At 42.7% G+C, this 21258-nt stretch overlaps 2 protein-coding genes across 3 annotated transcripts; one reads left to right on the top strand and one right to left on the bottom strand.

Annotated features, from left to right (window-relative positions):
* The first annotated feature begins 5 nt into the window (after positions 1–5).
* LOC139381828 (transmembrane protein 184ba) lies at positions 6–12114 on the top strand. 2 transcript variants are annotated; one of them, XM_071125632.1, is made up of 9 exons: positions 61–465; positions 3801–4016; positions 6114–6279; positions 7155–7245; positions 7385–7552; positions 7744–7913; positions 8092–8286; positions 8670–8696; positions 8987–9679. In XM_071125632.1, the coding sequence occupies exons 2-9, from the start codon at positions 3801–3803 to the stop codon at positions 9214–9216; spliced, it is 1263 nt and encodes a 420-aa protein (XP_070981733.1). In that variant the 5' UTR covers positions 61–465; the 3' UTR covers positions 9217–9679. The 2 variants fall into 2 exon arrangements, with proteins under 2 accessions (XP_070981734.1, XP_070981733.1); XM_071125633.1 differs by lacking the exon at positions 8670–8696 and having other exon boundaries at positions 6–465; positions 8987–12114.
* A 1329-nt stretch (positions 12115–13443) lies between these two features.
* LOC139381437 (v-maf avian musculoaponeurotic fibrosarcoma oncogene homolog F) lies at positions 13444–20828 on the bottom strand. The gene is made up of 3 exons (XM_071124953.1): positions 20607–20828; positions 15727–15813; positions 13444–15629 (listed from the first exon to the last, which is right to left on the bottom strand). Exons 2-3 carry the CDS (start codon positions 15757–15759, stop codon positions 15186–15188), a joined length of 477 nt encoding a protein of 158 aa, XP_070981054.1. The 5' UTR covers positions 15760–15813; positions 20607–20828; the 3' UTR covers positions 13444–15185.
* Positions 20829–21258: the final 430 nt, after the last annotated feature.

Raw genomic sequence — 21258 nt, forward strand, 5'->3', positions numbered from 1 at the left:
GCCCTAGCTGTTCATTGGATGTGATTGGTGTAAACAGGAGGCTACATCTCATTCTATAGTACCTACGTTACGTAATGGACAGGACCGAACGGAGTTGATCTACTGTGGCTAATCCTAGTGGATTCCGTCTGTGTGGCAAACGCCTAGGTAGGAGAAAGGGGAGAAAGGAATGACGGCGTTTACAGAGCAGGACAAAACTGATATGTTACCTGTATTGTTCATAACAGAATGAAGAAAATACCAAGACACACTCAAATTAGATGAAAGCCTTAAAAACAGCTTTTTTTGAACGGATTTAACTCTTGGATCAGAACGGAAAGATTTCTAGTCGAACAGGACTGGAAAATGAACATGGATGTCGGAGTAACGATGGCATCTTTGTGTAGTTAGAAATTGATTTATCTTCTTTCTGGCACTAAAACTGCGCCGGCCGAAGTTTGCTCTATATTCAACTATCGATTATAGGTAAAGTGATTTTACTTGCCCATTTGAAAGGAAATAAAATAGATTAAAGTAATGTATTGTTTTACTGCATTATTGGCTACTACTATGTTTCTCTACTGAAAACAATGTTTCTCTGCCAGTTGTTTAGCCTCTTGGCATGAAAAGACCTCCCGAGTGGCGCAGCGGTCTTAAGGCACCACCTGAAAAATCCGAATATTTTATTTATTATACTGAACAAAAATATAAACGCAACATGCAACAATTTCAAAGATTATGCTGAGTTACAGTTCATATGCATAAGGAAATAATTCAAATGAAATAAATGAATTAGGCCCTAGTCTATTGATTTCACATGACTGGGAATACAGATATACAACTGTTGGTCACAGATACCTTAACAAAAGAGGTAGGGACGTGGAAACCAGTCAGTATCTGGTGATACCACAGTTTGCCTTGTGCAGCTTGACACATCTCCTTCACATAGAGTTGATCAGGCTGTTGATTGTGGCCTGTGGAATGTTGTCCCACTCCTCTTCAACAGCTGTGTGAAGTTTCTGGATATTGTCTGGAACTGGAACACGCTGTCATACACGTCGATCCAGAGCATCCCAAACATGCTCAATGGGTGACATGTCCGGTGAGTATGCAGGCCATGGAAGAATTGGGACATTTTCAGCTTCCGGGAATTTTATTTGTATTTATTATGGATGGCAGCAGCTACTCTAACTGGGGTCCAGCAAAATTAAGGCAGTTTATACAATTGCGTGTACAGATCCTTGTGACATGGGGCTGTGCGTTATCATGCTGAAACATGAGGTGATGGCGGTGGATGAATGGCATGAGAAAGGGCCTCAGGATCTCGTCACGGTATCGCTGTGCATTCAAATTGTTATTAATAAAATGTACCATACCATAACCCCATCGCCACCATCAGTAAACCGCTTGCCCACACAACGCCATACATGTGGTCTTTGGTTGTGAGGACTGTTGGATGTACTGCCAAATTCTTGGAGGCGGTTTATGGTAGATAAATGAACATTAAATATTCTGGCAACAGCTCAGGTAGACATTCCTGCAGTCAGCATGCCAATTGCATGCTCCCTCAACTTGAGACATCTGTGGCATTGTGTTGTGTGACAAAACTGCACATTTCAGAGTGGCTGTTCGTTGTCCTCAGCACACAGTGCACCTGTGTATTGATCATGCTGTTTAATCATCTTCTTGATATGCCACACCTGTCAGGTGGATGGATTATCTTGGTAAAGGAGAAACACTGACTAACAGGGATATAAACAAATTTGTGCCCAAATCTTGAGAGAAATAATATTTTTTGTGCATATTGACATTTTTTGGGGATCTTTTGTTTCAGCTCATGAAACATGGAACCAACACTTTACATGTTGCGTTTTATAGTTTGGTTCACTGTACACTACCGTTCAAAAATTTGGGGACACTTAGAAATGTCCTTGTTTTTGAAAGAAAAGCACTTTTTTTGTCCATTAAAATAACATCAAATTGATCAGAAATACAGTGTAGACATTGTTAATGTTGTAAATGACTATTGTAGCTGTAAACAGCAGATTTTTTTAAATGGAATATCTACTAGTCTTAATAAGAGGGACAGTTGTATTGCTTCTTTAATCAGGACAACAGTTTTCAGCTGTGCTAACATAATTGCAAAAGTGTTTTCTAATGATCAATTAGCCTTTTAAAGTGATTGACTTGGATTAGATAACACAACGTGCCTTTGGAAAACAGGAGTGATGGTTGCTGATAATGGGCCTCTGTACGCCTATGTAGATATTCCATTTAAAAAATCTGCCGATTCCATCTACAATAGTCATTTACAACATTAACAATGTCTACACTGTATTTCTGATCAATTTGATGTTATTTTAATGGACACATTTTTTTGCTTTTCTTTCAAAAACAAGGACATTTCTAAGTGACCCCCAAATTTTGAACAGTACAAAGGTTGTAAGTACACTGGACCTTTACTGTATAATACTGTCCTGTATTAGCCATCTGTAGTGCGTGCAAACAAATTCTAATCAGCACCACCGCCCCCCCCCCCCCCCCCCCCCACACACACAAAACAATTGACTTTATGCCATTGAAACTTTTTTTTTTCTTGTTGCTGCCAAGCATCATCTATTCCCTACCTGCAGAATTCCATTTTCTTCCTCTTGTCTCAGCCACTAGCTGGCTGTGACCCATATCATGACCTAATATTATTACCTCACTCACACACTTCCATCTGTTGCTTTATGTGTTCCTCAGTCTGTCAGGCAGCCACATCATTCCACTGACTGCCCTTTTTCCTTTCAAATGAGACACAATGTCCCTTTGCCTCAGCAGAGCTTCACTTCCCAGTTGTGTGTCCCTCTGTCTGCCACTGGTGCATTCACTCCAGCCCCTTTCTGCATGCTGATCTGCTGATTCTCTGCAAACCAATACAAATGACCCCTATATATCTATCACACACACACACACACACACACACACACACACACACACACAATATATATACTGGCACAGTTTGTCATGACTCATGCTATGCTGCTGTTAATGTGACTTATGGTTGCTATGCGGTTTGGCAGCCAAGCCCTGATAGGTCAGTTTAGACACGTCCTCTATGTGCTGTCCACTGTTGTGGTCTCAAGGTCTTTGTTGTGCTTGGGAAAGGCATTATGAGTCATAGCAGGCTATTTTTAGTCTCACGTGTTATTGTGTGGCCTTTTGAAGTGGACTGTATTTCTTATTTTTCTGTGATTATGCCAATGACAGCACCAACTGACGTTGAGTTTGTTATCGCCTTGAAGGTCCTGGCAATACAAACATCTGATGCTAAACTATGTTTGAAATAGGGATTCATGATGACAAAATTCAATTTTTGTATTTTCCTTGTGTTTGGTCTTCCATAGGAAAGTACTGTAGTTAACAGAAAAGTTGACTGATACAGTACATGCTTTCAGATCAGCCTGTTTAACCCAAAACTGTCAATAGAAACCAAATTATTTTAGACAGGAGGGAAAAGCCCTGTCTATACAGTTTAGTAGTAGGGTGAAACACTGGTTTGACAGTGGTCTCTCTCCATCTCTCTCTGTTTCTCTGACTCTTCGGTAAACAGTACGACACACCTGACTCATTGTGTCTTTCTTCCTTCATCAGATGCTCTCATCAACGTAAATTACAGTACCGATAACTGGTTGATGATTGATGGTTACAGTCTCTCCAATAAGGCTCTGCTTTCCACATGTACAGTATAACTGGAACGTATCAGAACGTATGTCTACACTGTTTATGTATCATTAATGTAGACAAAGGACGTGTTCTCTCTGTTCGCTGGTCTCCAGATGAGTCGTCTATGGAGGCGTGACGTGCCCCTGTCTGATCGGCTAGGACTACCCCCTGGTCCCCGTCCCACCATGCCCCCCCCGGGCCCAAACATCTCCTGGTTCCCAGAGGCCCCCCTGCTGACCTCAGAACAGCCCACCTTCCTCATGACCCCCGCTGCCCAGGCCGTGTCAGGCTTCTTCGTCTGGACCGCCCTACTCGTCACCTGCCACCAGGTAATACACGCACACAGACAGACACACACTGTATCACCGCCTGGTACGGTAACTGCACCGCCCGCAACCGCAGGGCTCTCCAGAGGGTGGTGCGATCTGCCGACCCATCACCGGGGGGCAAACTACCTGCCCTCCAGAACACCTACAGCCCCTGATGTCACAGGAAGGCCATAAAGATCATCAAGGACAACAACCACGAGAGCCAGTGCCAAAGCTGGGCCCGAGAGACTGAAAACAGCTTCTATCTCAAGGCCATCAGACTGTTAAATAACAATCACTAGAACCTTAGAGGCTGCTGCCTATAGACATAGACTAGAAATCACTGGCCACTTTAAGGAATGGAACACTAGTCACTAATAATCTTTACATATCTAGCATTACTCATCTCATATGTGTATATACTGTATTATATTCTACTGTATTTTAGTCTATGCCACTCCGACATTGCTCGTCCAAATATTTATATATTTTGAATTCCTTTACTTTAGATTTGTGTGTATTGTTAGATATTACTTGTTAGATATTACTGCACTGTTGGTGCTAGAAACACAAGCATTTTGCTACACCCGTAATAACATCTGCATGTGACCAATAAAATTGTATTTGATTTGACTTCCCCACATCTCTAAACGAAACACTCAACCCACTAAAAATAAACACCATTTGGTGTTTCTGTCGACATTTGGCTGTGGCCGACTCAGGTGTCTAGGTGTTGTCTGTCCCTGTAGGTCATACAGTGGAGGAAGGGAGGGTTATGTAACTACAGGTTTCACCTGGGGTGATGCTGGAGGAATAGATGCATCTGCGCAGTGCTCAGAGAGCACAGGTTGCCTAGTAACAACACACAATCTCTGTTTGTTTAACTGAACAAGTCAACACATACTGCACACACCCACCGCGTCAAAGGCTACCTGTCCTTCTGTCGGGAATGAGAGTCTGCTGGCTTCTTACAAGTTTCTTACTCTCTCCCTCTATTTCTATCCCCACCCTCCTCTCTCTATATACACTGAATGTACATTTTAGTCATTTAGCAGACGCTTCTGTCCAGAGCGACTTACAATAGTGAGTATCAACATTAGGAACACCATGACAGACTGACCAAGTGAAAACTATGGTCCTTTATTGATGTCACTAGTTAAATCCACTTCAATCAGTGTAGATGAAGGGGAGGAGACAGGTTAAAGAAGGATTTGTAAGCCTTGAGACAATTGAGACATGGATTGTGTATGTGTGCCGTTCAGAGGGTGAATGGGCAAAACAGATTTAAGTGCCTTTGAACAGGGTATGGTAGTAGGTGCCAGGCGCACTGAAGAACTGCAACGCTGCTTTTCTTGACACACTCAAACCGTGTATTTCTCTCCCTCCCTCTTTCCATCTCTCTCTATCTGTCTCCCTCTCCTTCCCTCCCTCCATCTGTCTTTCTCCGTCCCTTCCTTCATCTCTCTCTCTCTCTCTCTCTCTCTCTCTCTCTCTCTCTCTCTCTCTTTCCCCCCTCCCTCCGTCCGTCTCTCTCTCTCTCTCCCTCCCCTGTCTCTTCCTCCATCTGTCTGTGTCTCTCTCCCTCCATCTCTCTCTCTCTCTCCTTCCTTCCCTCCCTCCCTCCATCTCTCTCTGTCTCTCTCCCTCCCTCCATCTCTGTCTCTCTCTCCTTCCCTTCCTCCATCTGTCTCTGTATCTCTCTCTCTCTCTCTCTCTCTCTCTCTCTCTCTCTCACTCCCTCCCTCCATCTCTCTCTCTCTCTCTCTCTCACTCCCTCCATCTCTCTCTCCTTCCTTCCCTCCCTCCCTCCATCTCTCTGTCTCTCTCCCTCCCTCCATCTCTGTCTGTCTCTCCTTCCCTTCCTCCATCTGTCTCTGTATCTCTCTCTCTCTCTCTCTCTCTCTCTCTCTCCCTCCATCTCTCTATCGGTCTCCCTCACTCACTCACTCCCTCCCTCCATCTCTCTCTCTCTCTCTCTCTCTCTCTCTCTCTCTCTGTCTCCCTCCCCCTCGCTCCGTCTCTCTCTTTGTCTCTCCCCCCTCCATCTCCCTCCCTCCCTTCATCTCACTCTCTTCTTCCCTCCCTCCATATCTCTCTCTCTCTCTCTCTCTCTCTCAGATCTACATGCACCTGCGGTACTACAGTTCTCCTAATGAGCAGAGACACATAGTGCGGATCCTCTTCATTGTGCCCATCTATGCCTTTGACTCCTGGCTCAGCCTCCTCTTCTTCACTAATGAGGAGTACTATGTCTACTTTGACACCGTCAGGGACTGCTATGAGGGTAAGAGACTAGCGCAGAACAGAACTGAATGGCTTCACCGTGGAGATCAGCTGTATTGTGATACTTCCTCACCCAGTGTGTGGAGGTCATGGTGCAGCCCCATGGACAGATGGCTAAATGCTGCTCTGCCTCAGCGCTATCTCTTGTTGTTCTGAGGCCTGCCCAGATTTCTGTGTAGGAAAACCTGTTGCATAGCAACCCTGTTCACCCTATAGGGCAGCCCTAATGATGAGGTCTCAACCAAACTTGCTGGGACACACACACACACACACACACACACAGAGAAAGAAGACAACCTGCACCCTTATCAGAGAGTCAGCTGTTTATCTGGTCTGGCTTATGCAATACTCCTAGTCACAAGGTATACACTCACCAACACACACTCTGACACTCACCCTCCCATACTGTCTGTTACACACCCAACACACACTCGGACACACACCCTCCCATACTGTCTGTTACACACACTTGAATCCCCCTTCAGGGGTTAATAGATAGTACAATGGTGTATAGTGTGTTGGTCATATGCAGTGAGGGATCAGGGCTGGGCCTTTCCTCTATCTGTCATATTGGTCACATTGATGCACTACAGACAGAGAAGTTCATAGACAGGCCACTGGATACATCCTGTAGGTGGTCTTTAATTTGTTCAGTCAAAGGTGAGAATAGATTGTGTGTGTGTGTCCTTTTCCTTTGAAATGACAGTCATTGTCTTATCTTGTCTCTTGGTGGAATGGAAGAGTACTGGGTTTGAGATTTTTTTCCATGCCCAAATTAGGAGGGCAATTATGATGTTAAACATGTCCGAGTAGTTTAAATGTTTAAATGTTCTTAAATGGTCCTTTTTTGACGATGTGTGTGTCTCTCCTGTGCAGCGTTTGTCATCTATAACTTCCTCAGCCTGTGTTATGAGTACCTGGGAGGAGAGAGCGTCATCATGGCTGAGATCAGAGGAAAACCTATTCAGTGAGTATTTTCTTCCACTCGTGTGTGTGTGTGTGTAATCTGTCTGTGTGTGTAGTTTTGTGTAGTCTATTTGTGTGTGTATGTTGAACATCTCATTACCTGATGCTGTATTTAACAATGTGTTTTCCTGCGTCCCCAGGTCCAGTTGTATTTACGGTACGTGCTGTCTCTGGGGGAGGAGTTACTCCATTGGGTTCCTGCGGTTCTGTAAGCAGGCCACGCTACAGTTCTGTGTGGTCAAACCCCTCATGGCCATGGTCACAGTCATCCTACAGGCCTTTGGAAAGTACCGCGACGGAGACTTCAAGTACGATACTGTGCTTCTTCTTAAGCAATCGTAGAATATCTCATACCAATACTTTATAATAAGACTTTCAGTTACCCAAAATACACTGTGCTTATGTGTGGATAGATGTCAATCCAGTGATACAGGTTCGTCCTAATGCTGGTTTACACTCAAATCTAATCAACTGTCATGTCCCTGTCTGTCCCCCCCAGTGTGAACAGTGGGTACCTGTATGTGTCCATCGTCTACAACATCTCAGTCAGCCTGTCTCTCTACGCCCTCTTCCTCTTCTATTTCTCCACCCGAGACCTGCTCAGCCCCTACAGCCCCCTGCTCAAGTTCTTCATGGTCAAATCTGTCATCTTCCTCTCCTTCTGGCAGGGTGAGACACACACACACACACACACACACACATACACACCAAGCATCTAAATACAGATTGACATTTTTAGGTAATTGAAGCGCTGTTGGCAATTGATTATGAGGTCATTCATATCATATTCATACCCAAGTCAATATTATCAATATTTGTTAATTAATCTCTGTTTATTTTCCATCAGGCATGTTGCTGGCCATCCTAGAGAAGTGTGGGGCCATCCCCAAAATCAACTCACTCGAGGTGTCAGTGGGAGAGGGAACGGTTGCCGCCGGTTACCAGAACTTCATCGTCTGCATCGAGATGTTCTTTGCCTCCCTGGCCCTGCGTCATGCATTCACATACAGGATCTATATGGACAAGAGGCTGGACTCTCAGGGTAAGTTTTAGTTGTATTATTTACTGTGGCGTTGACCTACTTGACATTGGTCTAGGTCATTGGGCTGTGGTACTGTAATATTTTCACATTTTGCAGATCTTCTCTCTATAACATGATGTCAGGTCTTCTCTTGTCACTGACTCACACTCTCTTTTCTCTCTGTTCCCAACATACGTTTCCAAATGTGTCCTCGTCCTCTACATACTCCTTTATTTTCCTTTATCATCTTTGTTTTTGGAATACCTCCATTCCTTCGTTCTTTTTATAAACTCCTATCTTGGTTCATTGGTCATCCCTCCTCTTCCTATACTCTGGGTCATTTTGTCTTTCTTATTCTTCCTCCCATATAATTTATTTCTCTTTCCCCATGCTGCGTTATCAAGGCCCAGTTCCTATGTATGGAGAGTCTGGTAGGTCTGCCACTGAGTCTCTTACCCAGCTTTACACTTCTTTCTACTTCTTTACAATCCTATGTTCAATGTTGTGTTCCCTTTGTCTTACTTTCTATGAAAAGTTGCTTTCTGTCAAATCAGTGGTTGTCCTTGTTGCTGTTTTTACGTTCACTGCAGCAAGCTTCCAGCAGTGATTTCTCACTGTGTTTAGGTTTTACATTATTCACAATTACAATACAACTCCTACTTGACTTTTTTGATATTTTATCTCTTACCTGTTGTCCTTTCCTCCACCCCCCTATTCTCAGGCCGCTGTGCCCCAATGAAGAGCATCTCCAGCAGCCTGAAGGAGACGATGAACCCTGGAGACATGGTGCAGGATGCTATCCATAACTTCTCCCCGGCCTACCAGCAGTACACCCAGCAGTCCACCCTGGAACAGGGTCACTCTGCCCCGCCTGTGTCCCGCACCATCAGCACCATCAGCACCCGCGACAACGAGAAGACCCTGCTGCTCAGCTCGGATGACGAGTTCTAAGTTAACACACACCAGCCCCAGCCAATCACCTCTTTACTGACTGTTGGGGTGACGTACTACCTCCTGGTCTTATGGAGTATTGGCAGGGGATTTAAAGTGTGTTTGGGGTTGGCATCGACCTCAATACAGGGATACAGGACCATATGACTTAGCCTGGTCCATTCAATATCCTCTACTACACACAATTCAGGACTTTACAGGAACTCTTCTCTTGGTAGAATATACGCTTATTGGGAACATGATGTTATGATTGAAACCATTGTCTAGAAAAACTTCAATGGTTGGTTATATAGGACTTATAGAGATTTTCTGAGAGAATTATACTTCACTTATTAGAGAGACATTTATGGTTTGAATAAAAGTGATTTTATCGTTACAAAATGTGTCTGCTAGCTAGCTAACATCCAATGACGATGATGGCCCATACTATATTTATATTAAAGTACTTTGGCTATGGATGGCATTTTATTTGTTGTTTTGGTTTAAAATGTTCAGTTTTAAGACCATTCCCCATGGTGATAATTTTTAAAGTTGATTTTAAAGGGATGGTGTGGGGGAGTGGTTTAGGGGAGAACCAGCTGTGTGGACTGGAGTATGGGACAGGGGATGTAAGGGAAGGGAGGGATAATGGTTGGTTTGACAGCACTTGATCAGATTCCAGATGAAGAGGACTGCTCCAGTGTTTAGTGGCTGTAGCATGCAGACCAGCAGGGTGAGGGCAGACGAGCAGTGTGGTAGTCTGGATTATACTGTTGTAATTGGGGCATTATTTGTATGGTGAGGATTAGACCTTCATCCAGCGAGGCTCACTCTGTCACCAGACCTCTGCTGGCCTCTAATGTAGGTTAAAGTCATGTAGGGTAAACACCTTAGTGAAACCGATCGGTGTGATCAGACAACGCAAGAAGTTAAGAAGTCAAGTTAGATGTCATGCTACATGGTTATAATGTAGGACATTTTTATATACTTACAATTCCAATTAGACAAACACTGCACAATTTCAGACAAATAAAGTGTAACTCGATACAATAAAATATTCAGCTTTGTAATGAAGTGTGGGTCAGTTTTAGACTCACTTTTAGTGTCGTATACATGTTTTCATTACACAGAAGTGAATGTTCAGTGCTTACAGAGAAAATATATTGCGTTATCCATAGTTTAGATTTTAGTTTATTGTAGACATTCGGGGCACAACTTTGATTTGAGACGTGGGAGGGGGGGACATATATATTTTTTCAGTCAGATAAACACTCCAAACTGCCTACCCGACCACTCAGAGCCGTCCGCATGGTCCTAAAGCACACTGACCTTTAGATTTTAAAAAACAATCACATACCAATGATAAAATGGGGGGACAAATGCAATTTCAGAATATGGGGGGGAGATGTCTCCCTGTCCCCGGTAAAAGTTGTGCCCCTGGTAGTGAGTAATACGGGACTGGCTGCCATTATACAGTAAAGACACGTTGAGTCCATGCTCCATGCTTAATCCTGCAACCAGAGCGCAGCAGGGAGACTATTATATTTGGTCACTTGACACAGGCAGACACGCACACAAATCTATCAAACACAGACTGATCATGGTAACACGTTATGCTTGCAGCCTACACATTCTGTCTGCTAGAGAAAGGAATGCCGTGTCGTGGAGTGCCAGCCTCCGTCTATCCTGACCTCTCAATTTTTGCTGTGTGTGAATGTGTGATAGCTCGGCCCAATATGCGTAGGAAAGCCAGGGTCCAGAGAGGCTATTGTCTGTTGGATGGGTCAATATTTCCCATTAAGCAGGGGTGGAAAAAGTACCCAATTGTCATACTTGAGTAAAAGTAAATATACCTTAAAAGAAAATGACTCAAGTAAAAGTGAAAGTCACCTAGTGACTTTTGGTTTTAAATATACTTAAGTATCAAAAGTAAATGTAATCGCTAAAATATACTTAAGTATCAAAAGTAAAAGTATAAATCATTTAAAATTGCTTATATTAAGCAACCCAGATGGCACAATTTTCTTGTTTTTTTATTTATTTACGGATAGCCAGGGGCACACTCCAACAGTCAGACTCATTTATAAACCAAGCATTTGTACTGCCAGATCAGAGACAGTAGGGATGACCAGGGATGTTCTCTTGATAAGTGTGTGAATTAGACCATTTTTCCTGTCCTGCTAAGCATTCTAATGTAATGAGTACTTTTGGGTGTCAGGGAAAATGTGTGGAGTAAAAAGTACATTATTTTCTTTAGGAATGTAGTGAAGTAAAAGTAAAAAAAATTGTCAAATGTCAAAAATATAAATAGTAAAGTAAAGTGCAGACACCCTAAAAAAACTACTTAAGTAGTACTTTAAAGTATTTTTACTTAAGTACTTTACACCACTGCCATTAAGGTATGGTCAGAATGTCTGCTTTAATTATAATGTGGAGGCCAGTGTGTAGCATGTTATGGAACTAAAGTAGGCCTTGAGAGGAAAGGCCAGAGAGCTTATTATGATGTCTCCTGTAGCATTCAGTTGAGTCCTCTAACACGTTGAATATATTATGATGTCTCCTGTAGCATTCAGTTGAGTCCTCTAACACGTTGAATATATTATGATGGTTTGGACTCATCCCCAAACATTTAGTGTTTCTGGTACAGAGAGAATCACACCACAAGACCATTTCATTCTCCATTTTCTATTTTTCTGATATCTTCTCTCTCTGCGCTCTCTCTCTTTATCTAGGCCTGCATTTTATTAACCAGATGTAGAAGACTCAAGATGTCGCTCTATAAACTCTCTTCTTTTGACTAGTTTTCTGTATTATGTCATAAAGCTGCTGATATTATGCTTCTGTTTTTCATCTAAATAATATTCAGAGAAAAAAAATACTAGGCCAAGAGAAAATAAAGATATTTAGATTTGTTTTAAAGGAGTCTTGTCATTATTATGCTATTTCATATTAAATAGTATTTTTAGAACTTGGTTGTTTCTTAGATGTTTTATGATTTTATGATAAATATAGCTCCAAATCACAAGTGAAAGAGTGGGAAATCTTATGGGGAGACATATCTGCTTTTCTCTTCTGAAAGTAAATTTGACATGAACATTATATCTGCTTTTCTCTTCTGAAAGTTATTTTAACCTCCCTAGTCAACAGTAGTTGTAGTTCCCTAAAGAAACCGCTCCCTGCTGTTGTACATACACTATGGTTTCATTCTTCTCCTTTCTGCTTCCCTCTCATACATTATGAAACCTGCCAGTGGGGAAGAACTGGCAAAAACAGTGTGATCAACAACTACATGATCAGCTGTGTGACATGGTCAGCCATTACAATTTAACAGTGGTCATAATTGATAGTTTACCAACACCGCTACTGAGTCATGACTGACTTAAGGAATTGGATTTATATTACTTTTTTGAAGTCGTCAATGTGCTTTGCATTGTAAGGGGTGAAAGGGGACTCACCTCACCCTCTACCAGTGAAGCAGGTTGAGAGCTTCAAGTTCCTTGGTGTCCACATCACCAACAAACTAACATGGTCCAAGCACACCAAGACAGTTGTGAAGAAGGCACGACAAAACCTATTCCCCCTCAGGAGACTGAAAATATTTGGCATGGGTCCTCAGGTCCTCAAATGGTTCTACAGCTGCACCATTGAGAGCATCCTAACTGGTTGCATCACTGCCTGGTATGCAATTGCTCGGCCTCTGACTGCAAGACCCTACGGAGGGTAGTACGTACGGCCCAGTACATCACCTGGGCCAAGCTTCCTGCCATCCAGGACCTCTATACCAGGCGGTGTCAAAGGAAGGCTCTAAGAATTGTCAAAGACTCCAGCCACCCTATTCATAGACTGTTCTCTCTGCTACCGCACGGCAAGCGGTACCGGAGCGCCAAGTCTAGGTCCAAGAGGCTTCTAAACAGCTTCTACCCCCAAGCCATAAGACTCCTGAACATCTAATCAAATGGCTACCCAGACTATTCACATGCCCCCCCCACACACACACTTTTACGCTGCTGCTACTCTTATCTATGCATCGTCACTTTAATAACTCTACCTACAAGTACATATTACCTCAACCGGTGCCCCCGCACACGGACTCTGTACCAGTACCCCCTGTACATTACTTAAACTTTTTTTTAATATGTATTTTCTTAAAACTGCATTGTTGGTTAAGGGCTTGTAAGTAAGCATTTCACTGTAAGGTCTACCTACACCTGTTGTTTTTGATTTATATAAATGATCACAATCACTCCATTGTATTCACAATATATACAACATTTATTTCAGTTAATATATAAAATAGACAATGTACTTAATTTTCACCATAGAAAAAATACATGTAATAAATACAGACCATTTTAGTTTTGCTGTACAAAACATCCAGCACAATTTGACATTAATAATCTTATATGAGACAGAGGATAAATGCTATGCAACATTGATATTGAGAAGATAGCTAAGTATATCTTAAGGGAGTATTAATCAACACAATATAATGAGTCATATTATTGACAGATTAAATTTATATTGCCATTAATTTCCGAATCAAACTGTCTAGTGGAGTCAGCAGGGGTTTATTGATAAATCCTGGATGTTACAAGGCTTTCAGGTGAATTAAGCACCACCTCATCTCTGTCCTCTCTCTTTGACCTCCTCATTCACCTCCCAAATCCTCTCTACCACCACATCTTTTCTTCATATCCATCTCTTTTTCTTCTACCATTCTTTTCCTTCATTCTTTCTCCTTACAGTGTTTGTCTCCCTTTCGAGCAATTTCAGAAAACAAAACGTAAAATAATAATTATCATAAATAACAATACGTATCATCGCAATCACCTTGGTACTTTATAGAAAAATAGTATCCCTACAACAAGCCACACGACTCACTATGAAATTAGTACAAATATGGTGTACACACATACTAAAATCATCTTACAGCAACATGACCGTCGGCTTTTTAGCATATCTAAAACAGCTCATTACAAGTTAAACATTACAAAAATAATTGTCACACTCCATACAACAAGTAGACTTGAGAATTTCCCCAAACTAGTCATATCCAGGTATTTGAAAAATACATTACATCACAGCACTCATTAGCTTTGTAATATCTATCCTTTAAATACACATAAAATAGAATACCTCTGAATAAACGTTTGCTCAAACATTTGTCTCTTGTATAAACATTATAAAATAACAGAAAGGAATGCATCAATTGATTTTTGCATTGACATAGCATTCTACGAGATGTTGATTATTCAACTGTTTCCAGCAATTACCAACTTCTGCAAGTTGGGGAATCTAGAGACAAGCAAATTATGTTTTTTTTTTATAGCAAACCAAAATGTGCACTGTGGTACAGTTGAAAACACCCATGTAACCACTACACACGGCAGGACAGTGAAGCACAATAGTATCGACACACTAGAAGTACAGAGGAACAACACTCCAAGACGTGTACAGATGTCAATAGTGATGCCATTTAAAAAGTCAAAGCATTAGAAGAAGCGGTGGAAGAGTCTGATTAACCCAGACATTGTGTAGCAGGGCTGGATGCCATGCCAGAAGGCAGAGCGTTAGCTGGCTCGGGCCTGTTGAGTAGCAGTTACAGAGAGCACCAGCAGCAAGAATGGCTTTGTCCACGGATGGTGTCTGTGTCCCTGTTTTGCACGTCTGTCGTGCTTTAGTTGGATTCGTCAACCGTCGTGTTTCCTTAAGTCCACGCATGTCTGAGTGTGTGTTGGCTGGGTTTAGAGACTATTTGTCACTGCCTGTGAACACCGTACGTCTGTGTGTGTGTGTGTGTGTCACCCGAAGCGCATGAGCTTCATAAGTGCCTATTTGTCCTATTCCTCCAATCCTCCTGCTCTCTCCAAGCGTGCATGTGTCTAGCTGTGTGTGTGTGTGTGATATATATATGAGAGTGTATGTACGTGCCTGTGTATATGAGTGTACATGTACAAGCGTTTGTCTGTCTCCAGCCCGGTCGGTTCCTCCTAGGAACCCCCCTGCTCTCTCTGGACGTGGGCCTGTGGCGGGGTCTTCACTATGGTAATGACAGAGGCTGTGTTGAGGCGTGGGGCTGTAGCCAGGAGGTTGCCCCCTCCAGACTCTAACCCACGGGCAAACCTCTGCAGGGCTGCCAGCCTGGCCCCTAGGCCCTCCAGCTCTCTCCTCATCCCTGCGTTCTCCACACCCAGCCTCTCCACCTCCCTCTGGAGCTCCTTCTTTTGCTGCTCCAGGGCCTCGCGCTGGGACACGCGCTTCACCCGGCAGCTGGCAGCATAGCCACGGTTCTTCAGAGTGCGCCGGCGCTGCTTGAGCTTCTGGACCTCCTCGCGGGACAGACCCCGCAGGTGCAAGTTGAGCTCCCGTACAGACAGGGACATGAGCTCGCTGTCTGACAACACCGGAACGTTCTCACCACACTCCCGCTTTACCTGGAGAGGGATGGAGAGTTGTATCATTTTATTTTAGAGAAAGTGCTGTGACGTGCGTGTAAAATGCACTTTACAATCGAATTAACTCTAATTCTACCTTCAGGGCTTTGCTGCTTCTTTCTGACGTCATGATCTGGCTTTATCCTGTGTCTCCGACACCAATAAACACAGATTTATAGACGGTCTACAAGAGAGAGTGAGAGAAAGGACATGATTATATTTGAGAAACGTTAATCTAATGAAGTTCATGTGTTCCCTTATACACACACACACCTACTACACCAGTGTAGTAGGATATAAAGACATTCCATCTTGGACTGAAGACCTTCCCTTGAAAATAAAAAACATCCACCACACTTCTGCGGTCTATCATTCAACTGTCTAAGTGGGAGTAAAGTGAAGTTAATCGTTTAAGATTTCTCCCCTGACTGGAATGGTGAAGGGAAGTTAAAGTCTATCATGTCCCACATTGCTCAAATCAGGTGTTCCCCTCAAACACTAGTAACCACTTCCTAACACTCACAGCAGAACTGAACTAATATGAATACAGTTATAACCTAACAGATTGGACATATTGTGCATTTCCAAATGCTCAAAGTATCGGGGCTGGGTTCAGTGGCAGTCGGTGCCGTTTAAGATGGGGGGTGCTTTTTTTTACGAGCATAGCCTTATTTCTATTACAGCATAATGTCATTCATATTCCATTCACCCAGCTCAATGTAACAGTGATAGGTTTAGGCTACTACATGATACTCAAATTTTCCCTATACCCATCATGAGGTTGCTACAACCTAGTCTATGAATGAAAGTTTACAGCGTAGGTGCACAGGTCGTTAGAATTTTGAGTAATCAAGGTGATCTAAGGTGTCATCATTAGTCCAACAGTTGCAAACGTGAATTTCTATTTGACAAATTAATCTATTTTTATACCTGTTCTGTTCACTTCAGTCTAACTTTAAAAATATATATTTTTTACCAGAATCGGCAGAATGAAGACACGATAACACACAAACAGAGTTCCCTTTCATAGCAGCCACATGAAAACAGAATGATCCCTTTGCTCGTTGTATATATATCAAATCAAATTATATGTCACATACACGTTTAGCAGATGTTATTGCGGGTGTAGCAAAATGCTTGTGTTTCTAGCTCCAACAGTGCAGTAATATCTAACAATTAACAACAATACACACAAGCTAAAAAGTAAAAGAATGGAATTAAGGAATAATTAAATATTAGGATGAGCAATGTTGGAGTGACAGACTAAAATACAGTATAATAGAATACAGTTTATACATGAGATGAGTAAAGCAATAATATGTAAACATTAACGTGACTAGTGTTCCATTATTAAGTGGCCAGTGATTTCAAGTCTATGTATATGGAGAAGCAGCCTCTAAGGTGCAAGGTTACGTAACCGAGTGGAAGCCACCGAGTGATGGCTATTTAACAGTCTGATGGCCTTGAGATGGACAGAGAGAAGCTGTTTTTCAGTCTCAGCTTTGATGCACCTGTAGCAGGAAGAACAGGAAGTTGCTCAGGTGGTTGTTATCCTTGGTGATCTTTTTGGCCTTCCTGTGACGTTGGCTGCTGTAGGGGTCCTGGAGGGCAGGTAGTTTGCCCCCAGTGATGCGTTGTGCAGACCGCACTACCCTCTGGAGAGCCCTACGGTTGCGGGTGGTGCAGTTTCTGTACCAGGCAGTGATACAGCCCGACAGGATGCTCTCAATTGTGCATCTGTAAAAGTGTGTGAGGGTTCTAGGTGCCACGACAAATTTATTCAGGCTCCTGAGGTTGTAGAGGCGCTGTTGCGCCTTCTCCACCTCACTGTCTGTGTGGATGGACCATTTCAGATGATCGTCAGTGATGTGTACGCCAAGGAACTTGAAGCTTTCCACCTGCTCCACAGCGGTCCCGTCGATGTGGACAGGGGCGTGCCCCCTCTGCTGTTTCCTGAAGTCCACGATCAGCTCCTTTGTTGTCGACATTGAGTTAGAGGTCACTTTCCTGGCACCACATTCCCAGGGCCCTCACCTCTCTGTAGGCTGTCTCGTCATTGTTGGTAATCAGGCCTATTACTGTTGTGTCATCTGCAAACTTGATGATTGAGTTGGAAGCGTGTGTGGCCACGTAGTCATGAGTAAACAGGGAGTACAGGAGGGGGCTGAGCACGTGCCCTTGTGAGGCCCCTGTGTTGAGGATCAGCGAAGTGGAGGTGTTGTTTCCTACCTTCACCACCTGGGGGCACCCATCAGGAAGTTCAGGACCTAGTTGCACAGGGCGGGGTTCAGACCCAGGGCCCCAAGCTTAATGATGAGCTTTGAGGGTACTATGGTATTGAATGCTGAGCTATAGTCAATGAACAGCATTCTTACATAGGTATTCCTCTTGTCCAGGTGGGATAGGGCAATGTGCAGTGCAATGGCGATTGCGTCATCTGTGGATCTATTGGGGGCGGTAAGCAAATTGAAGTGGGTCTAGGGTGTCAGGTAAGGTAGAGGTGATATGATCTTTAACTAGCCTCTCAAAGCACTTCATGATGACAGAAGTGAGTGCTACGGTGCAATAGTTCAGTTACCTTTGCTTTCTTAGGTACAGGAACAAAGGTGGACATCTTGATGTGGGGACAGCAGCCTGGGATAGGGAGAGGTTGAATATGTCCATAAACACTCCAGCAAGCTGGTCTGCGCATGCTCCGAGGACACGGCTAGGGATGCCGTCTGGGCCGACTGCCTTGTGAGGCATAACACGCGAAAATGTCTTACTCACGTGGCCACGGAAATAGGAGACCCCACAGTCCTTGGTAGCGAGCCGTGTCGGTGCCACAGTGTTCTCCTCAAAATGGGTGAAGAAGGTGTTTAGTTTGTCCGGAAGCAAGATGTCAGTGTCCGCGATGTGGCTGGTTTCCCTTTGTAGTCTTGCAACTATCTACGTGCTCGCCTCTTCTCACCTTTTCCCTTCGCTTGTGGACTTCATTGTACATCAGCTGTCTATGGCCAGGCACAAAAACCTTTCCAAGCCAAACCTTCATACCATGACCGCTAACCGCTACACACAGCATACATCGTTGTCACGCCATTGTCAACATAGCTACTAGAACTGACGCGTAAGTAAACCTTCTTTAATCATGCAGTACAGTGCAGTCAGAAAGCAGTTCAGCAATTACACCGGCAGGCCCTGGTGGCAATAAAATAAAACCAAACGCTTACCTGGACTTGGAAGAGTTCCAGTCTTTGATAGCCAGCTAGCTAACATAGCATCCCTCTCTTTTTGAGCTGGGTGTTTGAGTAGGCTAAAGCTAGCGAGCTGCATTCGCTTGCTAAGTAAAAGTTACAATTTTAAAAAATACAACCTCTCACTTCTTAATTTGGAAGAAATTAATTTGTTCAACTATTGGTCTCTCTTTCAGTCAACTACTCCGCATTTTGTGCACTGCAGTGCTAGCTAGCTGTAGCTTTCAGTACTAGATTCATTCTCTGATCTTTTGATTGGGTGGACAACATACTAGTTCATGCTGCAGGAGCTCTGATCGGTTTGGAAGTTGTCATAATTACTGTGTAGGTCTATGGAAGGGGGTGAGAACCATGAGCCTTCTAGGTTGTGTTGAAGTCAATGTACCCAGAGGACGAAGGAATATAACTGTATTCCGTCTACACCATGGTGCTACCCTAGTGCTGCTGAGGCAACTGTAGACCTTCAATGCAAAACAGTGTGTTTTAATCAATTATTTGGTGACATTAATATATTTAGTATGAACATATTTAGTATAGTTTTATCTAAAAGGGTTAACGAATGTTTCCATTTATTTTCACGAAATTCACTGAGGATGACGGTCCTGCCCTTCCTCCTCTGAGGAGCCTCCACTGGCTGGATTGGACTCTTGCATGTGAAACTTGGTATTTGGAGGATCTCTTTTACATTTTAATATTTGATCTATTCAGGACAAGTGGCAGCTATGTTTTGAGTGTTATTTTAGAAGTTATTATTGCGTTTGATGTAGGTTATCATGTGTTGTTACAATCATTAACAATAAAATCCCCTTCCCCTAATTAGGATAAGGAACGAGATCACAATAAGAACTGGATAGATGTCAAATAGAATGACTCAGCTCTAACATAGACGTCTAGACTGGATTATAATTATTGTTCTAAATAAAGGCTCTGGTGAGTTTATGGTGGATCTTTGACCTTACTGTTTCCCGAAATGCGTGGGAAGTGACCTTACACTCAAAAACGTCTGTCCTACCACGAGGCGTCGTTGTAAACCGATGTGACCATTTCATAAAGTCATAGTGATTCAGCAATAAGCTGCCCACCGCTAGTTTCTAACGGGCGACAATACTCTCTCGTACATGTATTGTGTCAATAAAACCTCACTAAATATTGAACGATACCCGTAAATTCTGCATTTAAAGCAGTATTTTGTGCCTAATAGTGTTATAACACAATACAGTTCTGACGTTAGTTGTAATGTATAATCCAATTAGCCGAGAAGCAGAAACACAAAGCTATATTTATCTTTCAAATTATATGAATGTTTCATAAGATAACTTTCATTATTAACAGATTCACATTTAAGATTTGTGCCTATGTAAACATTTAATTCTCAATAAAAATCCACCCATTTCCTTAAACTGGAAGGGAGCTGTCGAGGTAGCTCAATGCGATAGTAAACACACGCCATCGCAACTGCGCAGGTCGCCATCTATTTTTTTTAGCAACGTTTAAATAGCTCCTTTAAACCTTTAAAAATGAGAACATATACAATGATATACAAAACACCACATATCGAGAACAATACCCGACATGCATCTAAGATATGTAAATAGTGAATATGTGGTCGTATCATTGTTGCCAAATTGTAGCAATTTTGCAAGGCTAGCTAAACAACATGCTAGTAGCATTAGCCAACAACACGGATTAGCCAATGCTAGTTAGGTGGCTGCCTAACTCGAAATGCAAACAGCTGCCTACTTACTTGTCCTTAGCTATGTCGTTGGAGAGTACCAACTGCCTGTCTTTGAGTTGTCGACACAATTGTATAAATAAATGTTTAAAAACACGGAGAAAAGTCAAATACTGTGTTCAGTCGAAGTGAGATAATCGACAAAATGTCAGTCCGCCTTTTCCCGGAATTACTCTGTTCGGTGGGGTTAGATTCTTTCATTCACAAAAAACACAGTAACAATGACGTAAACTCGAAGGAATGAGGGTGGATCCCGCCCGCCCCCACAGCGTACGAGCTGGAAGCAAAGGATCGGGATGTAAACAATAAGGAATCCATGAGTCCCAAACTTTTCCATGATGATGACCTTTCATATTCTTATTGATTTAGAAAGGCGATGTATGGAAAAGGTAAATATATGAGGGAAAATGACATTCCAAATGAATAGTCAGCTGCATACCTAGTGAATGTAGGTGAAAATGACTTTCATTTTTATATAAATGTGAAAAAACAACAACCCTGAAATTACAATTATACTGTAGAAAGGGAGAGTCTGATTCCTTGCTCGAATACATTGCATTTTGAAATCACAAATGTTGAGGCTCTCCTTATAGTGGATTACTAGCCAAAGATCAGCATGCATCATACATAAATACTAAAAACGGTATCTTAATATTAAACACAT

This window comes from Oncorhynchus clarkii, chromosome 23 (assembly GCF_045791955.1).
Source record: "Oncorhynchus clarkii lewisi isolate Uvic-CL-2024 chromosome 23, UVic_Ocla_1.0, whole genome shotgun sequence".
NCBI lineage: Eukaryota > Metazoa > Chordata > Actinopteri > Salmoniformes > Salmonidae > Oncorhynchus > Oncorhynchus clarkii.

Coding starts and splice junctions, on each gene's coding strand:
- LOC139381828 (XM_071125632.1), top strand. CDS start 3,801: ATGAGTCGTCTATGGAGGCGTGACGTGCCCCTGTCTGATCGGCTAGGA. Junction 4,017..6,113: donor TACTCGTCACCTGCCACCAG/GTAATACACGCA, acceptor TCTCTCTCTCAG/ATCTACATGCACCTGCGGTA. Junction 6,280..7,154: donor CGTCAGGGACTGCTATGAGG/GTAAGAGACTAG, acceptor TCTCCTGTGCAG/CGTTTGTCATCTATAACTTC.
- LOC139381437 (XM_071124953.1), bottom strand. CDS start 15,759: ATGACGTCAGAAAGAAGCAGCAAAGCCCTGAAG. Junction 15,630..15,726: donor GAAGCAGCAAAGCCCTGAAG/GTAGAATTAGAG, acceptor ATCCCTCTCCAG/GTAAAGCGGGAGTGTGGTGA.